This window comes from Cupressus sempervirens, chromosome 8 (assembly GCF_028749045.1).
Source record: "Cupressus sempervirens isolate cs-2001-9-10 chromosome 8, ASM2874904v1, whole genome shotgun sequence".
In the NCBI taxonomy this organism is placed as follows: Eukaryota; Viridiplantae; Streptophyta; class Pinopsida; order Cupressales; family Cupressaceae; genus Cupressus; species Cupressus sempervirens.
Window position 1 is genome coordinate 313,816,822 of NC_143125.1, and position 16,858 is coordinate 313,833,679.

At 34.6% G+C, this 16,858-nt stretch overlaps 1 protein-coding gene across 2 annotated transcripts in view; it reads left to right on the top strand.

Moving 5' to 3' along the window:
- GSNAP (gamma-soluble NSF attachment protein) overlaps nt 1-16,858 on the top strand; it is a 92,396-nt gene that overhangs the window by 37,730 nt on the left and 37,808 nt on the right. The window contains exon 9 of one of the 2 annotated variants that reach the window (XM_089797533.1): nt 24-98. The exons of the other annotated variant lie outside the window; for it this stretch is intronic. Within the exon in view, the coding sequence (XP_089653659.1) occupies nt 24-98 (75 nt within the window). The remainder of the gene's footprint in view (nt 1-23; nt 99-16,858) is intronic. 2 annotated transcript variants of the gene reach the window in all.

The following is a 16,858-nucleotide window of genomic DNA, read 5'->3' on the forward strand; positions in this document are numbered from 1 at the left end:
TTAAAACTAATTCTTCAATGTACAGATGATGTACCGGAGTCTGCAATTCTCAAGAAGTTTCATCTTCTGCTTTGGATTTGTACCCTTAATTGTGCTGTGTAACATTATCTGGCAACACTAAGACTGCCCATATAATATTCCTGATAGCACTAAGATTGCATATTGGATTGTCTCTGAGAAATTGATGCACTTAAAATAGTCATTTTTCTCAAATATTTGATTGCAGAGGTCTGAAAACCGTTTATTTGGAAGTGTAATCAGCTTCAAATGATAGAGATGGAGCTCACATTAATAGATTCTCTTAAGATCCTTTTTGGTTCTTACAATAAAAAGGTTTCCTTTTTTGGTAATTTGATAGTTGATACACCATGGCTCATTTAATTGACCTAATGTTAGGCATTAAAATATTATGTGTGCAGCTTGTTTCTGTGTTGTTTTCAGAAAAGTTCAGTCAGTTGTACCTCAGGTAGACTATAGTCTATAAGATGAAGTTTATCCTTTCTGAGCGAGTCTTCCAACCAATGCTATATCTCAGACTAATTCTTCTGGAAGGTTATTTTATGATCATTTTCAGCCATCTGTAGCTGGTTGTTTTGCAGTCTCTTTTACTGAAGCATGATTGCAATCAATGTTCTCATGTGATCCAGGGAATGCTAGCTAGTTATTAAGTGAAGAACAAATTGATGAAATTTTTAATTCTGATGATGATCCAATTTTCTTTGGATGCTGAAGCAATCATTTCCATGAGGTTTTCTCATGTGTTGTGATATTTGAACTAATGGTGACTTTGATTCTCTTATTTCTCTTTGATTTTCCTGTCATCTGTAATTTATTCCTAATATTTGGATGAAATTATAATGAGGAAATTTTCATGTCCCCTTTTCTAGCCAGTGAGTTTTGTTGTGCCATTAGCCCATTTTGCCTTGGTCCTATTGAAAAACTAGGTTTTCTATATGATCAGAGCAGTTTTTTGCAGAGGCAATTTCAATTGTGAGCTAATCAGGGTTGCTTTAGTGGGGTTTCTAGACACTTACTATTCTTAGTAAGTCAACAGGCTCAACATTCTTGGCATTGTAGGGTTGGACTAGGAGTGTCTTGCCGAGACCTTTTTGGCAAGTTATCACACATGACTATGCGAGTCGTTTGGTTAGAGATTTTAATATTTGAAGATTTAACGGATTTTTTATAAAGTGACTTTACAACTTAAGTGGGGGAACATGTATTATTTAAGAAAAATAAAAATAAAGAAACAAAAATGGGAATGCAAAGAGTCTCCTGTTTGATCTTAAAGGGGAAGAAGGAGCTCATTTCCAAGCACACTTGGTTTATGGTTTGGATTTCACTTTCCTCTCTTGGAGAGTTATTCTTGAAAGCATCAACTTTTAGTAGGTAAGAGGACATAAACCCTCAAGCTTGGGCAATAGACGAAAACCCATTGTCAATTGGAAACAATGCGCAGGTGTTTCAAATTTATTCCAGGTTCACCTTATCTATTGTCCAATGTTTCTATAGTTTCTATATCCACGATTGGATTTTTATCTTATTTTACTTAAGAGCTTCAATGAAATATTATTTCAGCTGGAGATTTAATACAATAATATTTTGAGACTTCTTTTATCTAGTTGTTTATTGGAGTTTCACTGGTAAAATCTGAAATGCCTTGCAATATGTATTTGTTTAAAAATTTCTGAAATTCATTCAAGGGTTTTTGAGAAAATATCCAGTTAGGGATATTATAGAAACTTAAAAAATTCTATCCATGATAAACATTCTGAAGTGTCTCCTTGTCTTGAAATGTTCAGTGGTCCATGATGTTAGGAAATTTACAATCTCTATTTAACAATTAATATTAAAGCACTGTTCTCAAGTTATGACTTCTGGTAATGCAGTCCAGCTTCCTCAGGAACCTTTTACTCATGATCAAAACCAAAATATACTCTTCCGACAATGCTCTGAACTCTCAAAAATCTTTAAAACTGCCTATGATGATCATGGAACAATTCTGACTTACTGTTCTAAACTTCTAAGTATAGTTATAGTTCTATAATCACGAAATGATCACTCTGAGGACCCCTCCAACTTCACCAGAGCTGCCCCTAGAAGTCTTCAATTTATGACAGCTGTGATAACCTTTCAAGAGCTTCGAACTCAACAAGCATGAACTATCATTCAGCTATGGTGATCGACTGCCAATAAATTAAATTTTATTGAACATTGTCAAAAAAGAGGAAACCAATCAGCTACAGGTTTGTCTATTATAACTTATTTCAGTGAATCATTGGAACTTGTAATGGGCACCTTAGAAATGCCCACAAACTAGACAACTGCTGATAGGAATTTTGTCAAACAGTTTGCATCCAACTCCATATTTCTCCGTCCACTAATTTAACCCCTTATGACTTTGGAAATGAGACATTTATATTGTTTGCTTGTATAGAATTGAAAATCACTCAACATGAACAAAGAAAGTACAATGATATGTAGATGGAAAATTGTATTACAACTGATAAGATGTCATTTTCAAAATTAAATAAAATCAAATACATGTTAGATTATTAACTCGCTAATTGCTCCACAATTGTTGACATAATGCTCTAGCAAATGTTATTTAAACCCACTGCTATAGTGACATGAATTGTGTTGTGTGAATAGTGCCGTGTGAATAGTGCCACGTGAACAGTACCTGTGTGAACAGTACTGCTACAGTATTTTGTCTTCCAAACAGTCCAATATCTTCATAAAATTATTCCCTCAAAGTGATATAAGCATCAGGTGAGTAAAGAAGGAGATATCAGCAAAACATCAAATCTGCCTGTAGCTAGAAACACACCCAATCTGTCCGATAATGAAGCTGATAACAATGGATTCCAAAGGCCAAACTCCAAGGGATTGATGTATAGAATGTCACAAGAGAGGATAGACGTCCTCTAATGCCAAGAACGGATCTACAACTCACATATCAATTTCTTCTCATATTCAACCTTCCAAATGAAGCCACTAATGCTCCCTTTTATTCTTTCTCCAAGGGTCGATTCAACTCACATGAGCAATGTGGGATAAAAGATGTGCAATATAAAACATATTAAAATAATCACTCATGTCTCCCTTAGGTGCCCTTTTTGATTTGCACACATTCCCATAAAATTTAATATTAAAGTAACACTTCAATATTTTACAACTAAATTAAATGTTACTTTAATAATACTTCAGGACAAAATATATTAGCTATTGGACTTTGAACAATACGAGTGATAGCTCATCGGAAAGCTCTTGCCGAGGAGTATCAAATCCAATCACCAAAACTAGCCTCCCCTGTGTCCTGCTGACTTACTAAAAATAGTAAGTATGCCTAAGACTGAGTAAATCAACTCCGTTTTGGCCCAAATTGGAGATTTCTAGGCCAAAACACTCTAAGATCCCTTTAAAACCCTTTGTTAGCCCCCGGGACCATATTGAACTAGGCTAACACACACACACTTGGTCAATTGCTAAAGTGGGGACATTACAGAATTGTTTGGCATCTTTTTAGCATTCAAACCCTTCTATATCAACCCAAACTGACAAAAATTATCACACTGGGAAAATTATCACCAAATAGGAGACCTTGTAAATGATATTGACAATGCCAATGAACTCTAAAATAATAGAAGCTCCTAATGGCACCAACAAACGTTGCAGAAAATCAACCATCTCCTCATCAAAAATTATTCATGGCTCCCATAGAGTTATAATACACATGTCAATGAATCTCACATGATAGAAGCTCCTAATGGTACCAACAAACGTTGCAGAAAATCAACCATCTCATCAAAGATTATTCATGGCTTCCACATAGTTAAAATACACACTACAACAAAAACAACTTTAAAGAAACAATATTTTGAAACAAGAAGTCTAGAAGATAGGGCATAGAATGTAACTACATAGAGCTCCTAGTGAAAGTGACACTGTAGTGACCCTATTTTTATATTCTCTTGTAGTGCAGATGGTATTGGCTTTCTAGGTTGGTTTGAGCAGTATGAGAGGTGTGTTTCAATGTCGCTAGTGTGTTTAAACTTTAGATGGATTAATGGAGTCGAATGCCACTTTCTAGAGTGATTTCAGACTTGTCAAGGACTTGATTATTTTAGTGTCAATTTGGACATCAATTGGTCTATTGGGAGTTTTTGCTGACATATATTTTTTGCAGTTTCTATTTTTAGCAACTACTATATATAGTAACCACTATTTTTGGCAACTGGTCTTAGTTTTGGTCTCCTCCAAGCTTCAATATGGAATTTTTTTAGTTTTAGGCTTTGTATATCTATGCCTATATTTAGAAAATGCTTTTTTTAGCATTAGGTCTTGGTTTTTTCCTCCTCTCAATTTAGAGTGCAATGCTTTCCAACTTTGGCTCATATGAGTTTTATCTAAGTTGTCTGTTTGAGTTCAGGTTAGGGTTCAAGTTAGGGTTTGAAGAACCAATTCCCTGATACGACAATTTTTTTGAAATTGGGTTTGGGTTTGTTAGTACAAAAACATGTAGTATATAAATATGTGTGTGTGTGTGTGCACATGCAGCCTGGAAACATGCATTAGGATTAGAGTGTCACATAGTATCATAAAAACAACAAAAACACCATAAACTTGTAATCATATAAACATCAAAATATTAAAATAATAATATTGAGTTCAAGCATCATTGTTTTGACTTTTAACAATTGGAACTTTATACTAAGTTTCAATCATCTAAGTCTTCTTCTTCCTCATCATTATCATCATCAAAGGCATTAGTTGATTAAAAATCAGTGCCAATGCCAATGAGATCAGTTGCACCACTAATTTTCTTGCTTTCCAAGTTCTCAAATACTTATTACTTTTTCACTGCACAAAGAACTTGTTTGTTTCTAATAAACATTCTGCTTGAAAAATGATTAAAAAGTAGCTTGCAATTCCTTTCACCTATTGAAGATATTGTTTAATGAATAAATTATAATTTATCACCGTAGAGTGCTTGCAATTAATCATTAGGGCTAGTTTAATTTGAAATTTTGATGTAATAATTATTCGAACTTAAGAAACTTTGTTAAATATTAAACATTATATTCATACTGGTCTGAGAAGTGCAGATCACACCTTAATCTTCTCCCGTTATATCATATGAAAGCATATATATACACTAGACTTGACAATAGGATGGACAGCGATCCTTAGCAGTAAATATATCTTGTACTAACTATAACTAATTGTTATGTTAAACATTTTATTATTTCCTTAAGGTGCCGATTTCTACAAGTGGTGTTTGGGCCGACCTAGAGAGGGTCATGTGCCTTTAAGGGACATGCCCTTTGGTTTTGATATAAGGGGTAGGTGTTATTGTAGTTTGAGGACACACAATAAACATAAGTATGCTCCTTCAAGCAATACTACCTATACGAATTTATTGCAAAGATAAAACAAATTTAGAACATAATTAAAGGTGATAACTCCTCCTACTTACAAAACATTAAGAAGATCATCTTCAACAATTCAAAGGATATTATAAAACTTTGAGTGTTAGAACAGAATTTGCGGAAACGTTACATGGTGTCAGAGCTCTAGTAGTCGAACCTAAGCTCTGCAAATTAAGTAATCAGACCTTATATATATCTAGCATCATTCTCCTATCTTCAATGGCATACACAATCAGACTCGAGGACAAGTTTGATGGGAAAGAACACTTTGATGCTTGGAAATTCAGAATCATGATGATTTTTGAAGAAAATGATGTAAAACAATTTGTTGAATCAACATCCAGACAACCTACAGTTGAACCTCATGAATCCTTTTGGATTAAAGGAAATAGGAAAGCCATTCAGATCATAGTAAATGGAGTGAAAAATGATATCGTACCTATGCTAACAAAACATCAAACAACATTTGCTATGATGAATGCACTACTAAATGCATATGAGGTTAACAATGCAACTAGAGTCCTCACACTAAAAAAGAAACTAAATCACATACAAATAAAGAAGGGAGAATCAATGAATTCTTACTTCCTAAGGGTTACCAGCCTAAGAGATGAACTTGCAAGTATAAGAACCATCATTAGTGACATTGAACTAAAACTGATGGCTATAGATGGATTACTAGATTCATGAGAAACTTTCGCATAAGGAGTAAGTGCTAGAGATAAACTTCCTGACTTCAATAGACTTAAGGGAGATTGTCTTCAGGAAGAATCCAAAAAACTAAAGAAAGGAGGGAAATTGAAAACAAAAGATGAAGAACTTCATGTTCTTAAGACAAACTCCTATAAAGGCAAGAAGAAACATTTCAAGAAGAACAGGGGTAATCAAAAGAATGACAACTCTAAGAAAGATCTATCCAAAATAAAGTGCTTCAGATGTGAAAAGTTTGGACACTACATATCTAATTGCCTTGAGAATTCTAAACAATAAGTGAACTGTACAAATGTTACTAGGGAAGAAGATAACTTTGATCCTGAGAATCATGTATTGTATTCGTCACTATCAAATGAAGTCTCAAATAAAAGATGGGTGAGTGATAGTGGATCATCTAGACATATTATAGGATACAAAGAAGCACTAGACTTTATATTAGAAAAAGTTAATGATGAAGTCACCATTGGTGATAATTTAACACATTCCGTCAAAAGAATTGGAAATTGCACCTTGAAACTAAAATCAGGAAATTCTCTTCTTCTTAAAGGAGTACTCTATGTACCAGGAATAAAAAGAAGTCTAATCTCAATTACAACACTTGAAGATGATGGACATAATGTTTCATTTATGGATGGTAAAGTAATAACCTGGGCTATGAACTCCTCATTTAAGAAAGCAAAATTGATTCGTCAGAGAAAAGGGTATTTGTATGAATTAAATTCAGAACCTAGTTGACCTATTCAAGCCTTAATTTATGAAGTTGTGGACATAAATGAAATATGGCACAAAAGGTTAGGACATCTAAATTTCAAAACCTTATCAACTATTGAGAAGATGGTTACTGGTTTACCTAAACTACATAAAGACTACTCAAGCATATGCAAAGGGTGTGCTCTGGGTAAGAACACCAAAAGTCTATTTCATGATAGCACTAGGAAAACTAACAATGTTTTGGAATTAATCCACTCAGATTTATGTGGACCTATGTCTGTTCCTTCTCTTGGAGGATTTTGGTACTATATTCTGTTCATAGATGACTTCTCTAGGAAAACTTGGATTTACTTCCTAAAATGCAAAAAATCAGAAGAAGTTCTAAAGAGATTTAAAGAATTTAAAACCTTAATTGAAAACTTATCAGGACATAAAATTAAAATTCTTAGAACTGTTAATGAAAGGGAATACACCTCAAATTTGTTTAAAAGGTTATGTAAAGAAACAAGAATTAAGATGGAGTATATCGTTCCTTGTAACCTGTAACAAAACGGGGTAGTAGAAAGGAATAATAAAACAATTATAGAAGCTGCAAGAGCTATGATATTTGATCAAAATCTAGAATATTATCTTTGGGTAGAAGCTTCTTGTATTGCAGTCTATATTCAAAATAAAAGCCCTCACTCCTACCTTAGAGATAAAATTCTTGAAGAAGTCTTTACTAAGGTTAAATCCAATATAAGTCATCTTAGGATTTTGGGTACTCTATATATATCCATGTTCCAAAAGAAAAGAGAACTAAGTTAGAACCCTCTGGGAGGAAAGGTATTTTTGTAGGGTAAAGTGAAACATCTAAAGCATATAGGATTTTCATACTTGGATAGAAAAATATTGAACTTAGTAGGGATGTAATCTTTGAAGAAGACTTAGCATTCAAAAATGTCCTAAGTTCTGAAGAACCCTCTCCTTTACCTAGTTCTGAAAGAAATACTGAATTTGAGTCTCAGAGGGAGAACATTGAAGAAATTGAAGATGAAATTCAGAATCTTACTCTTGAAGAAACTCAAAATTCTAAGAAAAGACCATTTGGGCCATTAAGATAGTAGAGGAAGCACAAGACTTTGCTGCACTTTCCGAAACAATCAGAGAAAAAAAAATACCTAAAAGATTTTCTAGTTACACAACAAATATGAATGATTTGTCTAAATCAAAACCTACAAATGTTTTAGAGGCTATTTAACATACAGCCCGGAAAGATGCTATGACAGAAGAATACCAATCTATTATAAAAAATGATGTTTGGGAAATTGTTCCAAGACCTGAAAGAAAATCTGTTGTTTCTTCCAAGTGGATTTTTAAAATAAAGCATGCTATATACGGTAGCATTGAAAAATATAAAGCCAAATTTGTAGCCAGAGGATTCTCTCAGAAAGAGGGAATTGATTATGAAGAAACTTTTGCTCCTGTTGCTAGACACACCTCTGTAAGAGCAGTCCTAGCCATTACAGTATCGAAGGGATGGAAAGTACATCAGATGGATGTAAAAATAACATTCCTGAATGGAAATATTACAAAAGAAGTATATTTGGAGCAACTTGAAGGATTTGAAACTCATGATCCTAATGTTTTTGTTTGCAGGCTTAAGAAAGCTCTCTATGGGCTTAAACTGGCTCCAAGGGCTTGGTATGAGAGAATTGATAAGTATCTCACCGGCTTAGGATTCTCCAAAAATGAAGCCGTCCAAATCTATATTATAAAAGGGATAAAGATGATATGGTAATTTTGATACTGTATTTTGATGATTTACTAATAATAGGTGATGATCATCTTATAGATCAATGCAAGAAATATCTAATTAGAGAATTCAAGATGATAGACTTGGGACTTCTTCATTACTTACGAGGACTGCAAGTACGACAGAATTTTGATAGCATTATCCTTCATCAAGGGAAGTATGCATTAGATATTTTGAAGAAATTTGGAATGTGGAATTGCAAGTCTATGTCTTCTCTAATGGAGACTAATCTACATAAACTTAAAAAAACAACAGCCGAATCACCTTCTATAGATTCTACTCTCTATAGACAAATGATTGGGTCCTTGATGTACTTGGTAAATACAAGACCTGATATTTACTATGCTGTTAATGCCTTAAGTCAGTTTATGTGTGAGCCATAGGAGATTCACCTAGTTGCAGTCAGACACATTATGAGATACTTACAGGGCACTCTTAATCTTGGGCTCAAATATGAGAAAGTTGATTTGGATTTACATGGATTCACTGACTCAGATGGGGGTGGAAATGTTAAAGATAGAAAAAGTACTTCAGGATGCAATTTTAGTTTAGGATCAACAATGATAGCTTGGATATGCAGAAAACAGTCTTCAGTAACACAAAGTTCCATAAAAGCCGAATACATTCCAGCAGCGATGGCCTCTCGGGAAGCAGTTTGGCTTAGAAAGTTACTTGTGGGATTATTTGGGTAAGCCATGAATCCTACGATTATTCATTGTGATAATTAGAGTTCCATCAAGTTTTCGATGAATTCAGTGTTTCATGACAGGTTCAAGCATATTGAAATCCCTTACCATTATGTAAGAGATATGGTAGACAAGAATACTATAAAATTATAATACATTTGTGATGTAGAGCAGACAACAGATATTCTCACCAAACCTCTCTCTAGAGTGAAGATAGATCACATCAGGAAAATACTTGGTATGGTTGAATTGTAATTCATTTGTATTCTTTAAATTATTAATCAAATAATTTTATTGTCAGGCTATTGACTGTTATGGGCTCCACCATCAGTATTCATTATTTAAGAGGTGATGATCTCTGAAGTAATGAATACTTGTATAAAAGACATTGTGAGAAATGACGATTTCTCAGATAATGTATTGAACAGTATAGAACTACTATTAGATCTAGGTGAGTTCAAGATTATTTGTGACAAGCATTTCCATTTCTATGAATCGCAACTTGGATAAAGGAAGAATTTATTCTTCAGACTTTATCCAGTGTTTCGCTAGATCTTAACTCAAGATCAAGTTGTGATATAGGATTGCCAGTTCCTATGAATCACAACCTGGATAAATGAAGAACTTAATTGTTCTTCGGATTTTATCCTGTGTATTGCATTACATGCAATACTGACATCACTAGTATAAGTGATAAGTCATATCACAAGATGGTTATATGACTCAGTATCATATGTTACATGATACCATTTTCTTAGAAGATTCAGATAGATATAGAGTATCAATCTATGCTTATTCATCATAATTGATGATGCTAAATATGTTATCTCTCAGTATGATTATCAAGTTAAGATGGAGTGTTTAATATTAACCATAATATTCATACTGGTTTGAGAAGTGCAGACCACACCTTAATCTTCTCCCATTATATCATCCGAAAGCATATATATACACTAGACTTGACAATAGGATGGACAACAATCCTTGGCACTAAATATATCTTGCACTAACTATAACTAATTATTATGTTAGTTAAACATTTTATTATTTCCTTAAAGCGCCGATTTCTACGAGTGGTGTTTGGGCTGACCTAGAGAGGGTCAGGTCCCTTTAAGGGGCATACCCTTTGGTCTTGATATAAGGGGTAGGTGTTATTGTAGTCTGAGGACACACAATAAACATAAGTCTTCTCTATCAAGCAATACTACCTATACGAATTTATTGCAGAGATAAAACGAATTCAGAATATAATTAAAGGTGATAACTCCTCCTACTTTCAGAACATTAAGAAGATCATCTTCAGCAATTCAAAAGATATTATAAAAGTCTGAGTTTTAGAACAAAATTTGTAGAAACTTTACAAAATTTTGTTTTGTAATTTTAAGATCTTATTCAAATCTTGTAATAATTGTTTCCCACTCTAAATTATAGCGTTTCTTAGTGGAAATGTTCGTTGTTCGCACTTGGTCTGCCTGGTCTGCCCTGGCTCAACTTGGATTCAGCTCGGTGGAACCAGCTTGCTTGGATTCCACCTTAGCCAACTGGACTTGAACCATTTCAAACCCAACCATGGTTTGACCGTAAAACAGCCAAACCCGGCAACATGGTTTTAATGCTTCAAAACAGATATTTTAGAGAGATGCATATTCTGAATTCGATTGTGTGCCATATTTTTGCATCGACATTTCGAATCACACTCCATGATCCATCATCAATATGTGAAGAGCTAGATCTAGAATATGCATCTCTCTACTATGACTGATTGTGGAAATTTGTTCACGTTAAAAGATATTTTATTTTTATCATTGCCTTTATATAGTTGTGTTATAAAGTGGACCCCTTGTGCTATACTCCTAGTAATGCAACAACTTAAAGGTGTTTTAAAAATGGGTCCAACCAAGCATTCTATTGTGATGCCAATGTAGATGGAAGTTTAATAGTTTAAATATTATTTCATGCTTCCCAAAAGGTGATGCCAAGAAGGAAAAAGGGAATAAAGTAAATTTGGATGTTATTTTTGAGAGCTCCATAAAGTTTGGGCCTTTTGGGGTTGTTTTCATGTGCCTTGTAATGTCGGTTTGGAGGGAAAAGAAGTGAAATGGAAGGTCGGTCGCCCTAATTCTTCTCTCTTTATATTTTCATTTTTACCTCTACTTTAGTATGCTTGCTCTGACTATTTATGGTTATGCTGTCTGAATCCTTCTAGAGTTAACCTTTTCTGGTTGGAGGATGAAAACCCTTTACTCGATTGCTGGTTTTAGTGGTGAGAGATGCACCCTAGGTGGTTGGTGTTTGAGTTTCCAGATTTATCAGTGGTTTTGGCTTGTTGGATGATTTCAGGGTTGAATAAGATGCAGTTATTTACATTTTCTTGACGTGGGCTCATTTGTTATGCTGTGAAGTATGGTTTCCTTGAGATTGGATTGAGCTTTGGTGAGTTTAATATCATTTTCTGAATGCCGTTGTGATTTTATGCAGTTATGGAAGTGCTTTTTTCTGAATAGCTGGAACTAAATGTTTCTCATAGAAGGCTATCATTTTGGGTAATCTTTCTTAGTTTTGCTCATTGTTGGGTACCCCGAATAGAGTGCTCATTCAGCAGATCTGGTGAAGAACTTAATTATCTAGTCAAATTGCTCCTTTAACAGGTGCCAGACTTCCTTGCTAGCTTGTGGTTATTGAAGTTCTAAATCTACGTTTCTGAGCATTCATGTATGGTCAGTAATGGAGTTTTAGTTTTCTGATAGTCAGTAATGGAGTTTTAGTTTTCTGATTACATTCAAAGATTGTTGGAATAGATTTGGAGTTGTTTGAAGGCATAAATAACATTTCCAGAATTTTCCTTTGACATTCTTGGATATCTACTTGGGATTGGACAGTTTTTTGAGTGTTATTCTTCACTTTTGGGAGTCTTTATCAGGTCTGCAAATTAATTTTTAAGTCTCATTAATGGAACATTGTTCTTTTAACCTGTTTTGTAATGTTTATATATGACTCACGAAGTTTGACTGGAAAATTCTTGTGATCAGCCCTTTTTGTTCTATGCTAATATATGTTGAGCAGTAAAGGCACCAAGGCTCCCTTTCTTTTTAGTCTTGTTGTTGATGTTTGGTAGCTTCTGTTGGATAAACCCATGAGACTTAGTGAAGATATATATATATATAAACAATCAATTGTTATATTAATTAAATAATAATGAATAGACATGTCCCATGAAGGGACATTTCTCTCCATGTCTCATCCACAATATAAATAAGAGAGATGACTGCCCCTGGAAAACACATACCGAATAGGCAGTGCTAATACATTTGCAGCAATCCTTTCAAAATAACATGGTATCAGAGCTAGGCTCCTTTGACGAAAGCCTTAGCGCTTAAAGGAAGATCCTACAGACCAATTATTTTCCATTACCTATGAAGTGTTATTTGCTCCTGCGGTTGAGTGCCAATATTAATATGGGAAATAATATTCGTGTCCATGAAAGTTCAATCTGACTTTGGACACACACAAGTCGTGTCCTCAGAACCACTGTAAGATATTAGAGGTTTGTCTTTCAAAAAATATATATTAAGATGTGGACTTCAGCAATAATATTTGTGGATTATGGACACATTAAAAATGATGACGTGGAGTGCAATCAGGAGGAAAAGAATATATAATTCAAGATTTTTGGACTTTCTATGCTATATAATATATAATGATAGCTCTGTGCTGCAGCAAAAGGGGAGGATTGGCAGACATGCAGCGGAATTGATGGTGGAGGGAGATACTTTAGAATCATTGGTATTTCCATCTGTAGTGAAGTTCTGCTCTACGATTCCACTATGGATGAGGTCATAGAAATCCATGTCAGCAAGTGCTTTAGCATCCATAGATCTGAGAGATATTTGCATGGTTGGAGAGCTTTGTCAGTTAAACATGTGGATATCAGTTTATGCATGCAGAAATATAATGGACATAATTTTCTTGATACGAATTCAAAGGTTATTTTGACTTTTGCCACACTAGAAGTACGTGTCCATGAATGCCATTTGCTGACATTGCATCGGGACAAAGTTAAGGGGGCAGCGCTAGCTTGGATAGGTGCATCAACATCGAAATCCATTGCATTGAATATTCGTGCATAAAAGCAGCGACCTCAAACCCTGCGAATGGAGCAATCAAGTAGATCTGACGTGGTCTGTAATAGGAAGAACTGTAGCTGCGAATGAAGACAAAGGAGAAATTTGACTACCCTTGCACGGTCTGATTGGATTGCGTGCCAAGTCAATTAGTACAACTAGACAGAAGTAGTATTATTGTTATAAAAGGATAAGTGATTAATAGGGAAAGGAAATTCAAAATGCTGACTGTATAGATATTGGTGATGCCATTGCTTCCGCCTATCGATGAATAGATGATGGGGTCTCTGGTAATAATAACTCTGCAAAAGTGGCAATTGTAAAAGAATCGTTCTTTTTACTCCCTATAAAGCTGAAACCTATCTCAAACATCCTGATAGTATTTTACAAATAACTTAAAGTATAAGAAAGGAAATAAATGTAACTTAAACTTTTGCCTCCTGAACTGAAAATTGACTTAGTTTGGGAAAAGGGTTCAAGAGATGGTGGAAATCCTCTGATTAGAGGAATTCTACCCTCAAAATCCCTCTATTCCTCAAATTCTGCTGTTTAAAATCCTTTAATTATGAAATATCCACTCCTTCATAAGGACATCAAGATTGGATTGAAGTTTGGTGATTGGAGATTGCAAGGCAAGAATAAGAAGATATCAAATGGCTTCAAGAGGGCAAGTTTTGAGTTTCAAAGGTCAAAAGGAAGAGTCAAAAGTTGGTGGAATTCCTCTGATTAGAGGAATTCTGCCCTTGGAAATTATCTAGAATCGGAACTCTGCCCCATTTCTATATCATAAATAAGCATTTGAAATGCCAAACTTTCCTTCCCAAGTCAACCTATGTGACTAGAAATGATTGGAATTCAAACCAAATTTTCATTGGTTATTGAGTTGTTAGGTTGGCCCATGTAATATCCCGGATGGACGTTTACCCCAATTTTTTCTCAAAAGTACAATATAAAAATTTAACAACAGATTTGCATGCAAAGATTTTCCATTCATTCAGCAAATACCAATATCCAGCTGAAAATATATATTTAAAAAAAAAAAAACATTTTCTTACAATCCCACGACAGAAAATGCAATGACCAATCTTAAACACAAAATACAGTTAGATTGGTAATAAGAAGAAATAATGTTTTAAGCACAAGTGAGATACCCGTGTGATATCTCTTGCAAGACAATGGGTTTCCATTCTATTGACTAGTCGTTTTGCACAATGATGACAAAAATCCTTACGAATTTCTCTCTTGAAAAGTTGGTCAAGTTAACCAACTCCAAAGTTTTCGATGGCTATTTCTCAACCTACTAGGTAGCTTATTTGAAAATAAATGTGTATGTTCACAAGGAGGCCTTTGCTGGTATCTGTAAATTCTGCAAAACTTTGAAAAAAAACGTGTCCAGAAACCAATATATTTTTGTATTTTTTAGATTTTGTGATGAATGCAAATTTCTAACAATGCAACTATATGACTTCCTATTGTAACCATGTTGTTCAATAGCAAATTACTGAGATAGGGTAACAAGAAAATAAAGCAAATTGTTGAAAATGAAATTCCTAATCGACATAAGTCATAGTAACAATGCGTCTACAAATTAAATTTTGAAAAGGATCAAGAAGGAAACCAATGAATCAAGAGCAACATGTCCTTAACTCCACTGATGCAATCATTAAAGGAACTAATGAAAGCCGTATGATGTTTCATGATTCATCAAATTGTGCAGCCACGAAAAGTATGCGCACACGAGATGAAATGCTACGCAAAAAAATGTAGAATGATCCTTTTCCCAATTTGTCACAATAGAGGAATTTGTTAACAAATATGACAAACACCAGAAATAATTGATCGCACGAGCATTAACATAGATCAAAACTATTGGCTCCATCACTATTCATGAACATAAAATTCATAAAGGAAACACATATTCCAACAAGAAACACTACACACAGAATGAGAGCACCAATAGCATACTTTATTGCATCAAAATACCGGCCTTAAATACATATTACATTTGTGTATTTATAAGAAACCCCATCCTCCATGCAATTTTCGGATCTAGGGCTTTTTCTTTGCAAAAAGCATGCTAGAAACTGTAATTTGATGAAAATTATGTACAAACATACTCTTAACTAGGTGCCGAGTAGGCTTGCACTGTTTATTTTATTAATTACATGGTGCATGGACCTTTACATGACTGCAAAACTACCATAGAAGGAGATAAGAAGAAAGAAGTCTCTAGATGGAACTCAAGTCTTTGGAGCTTCTAAAAATGGTAACTTGGCCTTCTCCATGTGTTTCTACTAGTTAAACAACCGTTAGAAATGCAAAAATGCATTTTTGGTGCATGAAAACACCCAAGAACTGGAACTAGTAGTTAGTTGTTAGCACCACTAGAAATGTTAAAAAATCGTTGCACATGCGCATCTCGGAATGTTGCGCACCTACGCACCTTTGAAGACAAACTTCCTTCCTCCACAAAAACTTCAAAATGGGGACCTATGCGCCTGCACAGCTTGAGTGGCCTCAAGGTCAAAACTGGCAAGATTTTTCTAAGTCCAAAAATCTTAATTTCCAGTATCTGAGTCGTGTTGATTTTCAACCAAAATGATGTCTGGATGGGCCGCCTTGAACTTCTATTTGGTTGATGCGATCTCTTGAGGCTCTGAGAAATATAAAGCTTGGGAAAATTGCGAACCTCCTGTCACACTTCTACAAAATCATCCAATTTTGAGTCTAGATCTTTTAATGCCTCCCCGATTTTAAATATTTTCCGAACATCATCCTCGGAGGACATTGCTTCAAAAGATGCTCGGAATTATTGCACCACTATTTCCATTGAGCATAAGTGCATTTTGGAGTTGTCATAAAAAATCTCCAAGCTAGCCGTATTGTAATATTTACCCGCTTTAAAAAATTGGCCTCGAGTCCTGCCTTGCATCTCATGGATATCTTTGTATAGAGCTAACATAACCCTATTCCTGGTTTGTATCTTTTTAATCCAATCATCAATTTTATCCAATTCCTCTCCGGTATAAATGTTCAACAACATTTTGTATCTCTAGCCTTTTATTGTTTAAAGTGCCTCTAGGTCATTGGTCCAGGTAGACACCCCGTCCGCTAACCCAAAATCCAGATTGATCATTGTTGCCAACTTCTTTGCATTCTTTCGTATGCTATGTAATAGATGCATAGTTGCCTTTATTATTTCTATTCCTTTATCTTCAAAATTGTGATGCCATCTCTTACATGCATCTAACAATGAATCACTTGGTTCTGAGGATGGAGCTTGTTTTTCAAGGGCAAATAATAAACAATCTTAGGGTAGTCAGGGTCAATGGGACCCATTATCACTTTTACAAATTCCTGCAAAATGTCATTCTGCTTCCTCAAAACTTGGAGCTCCTC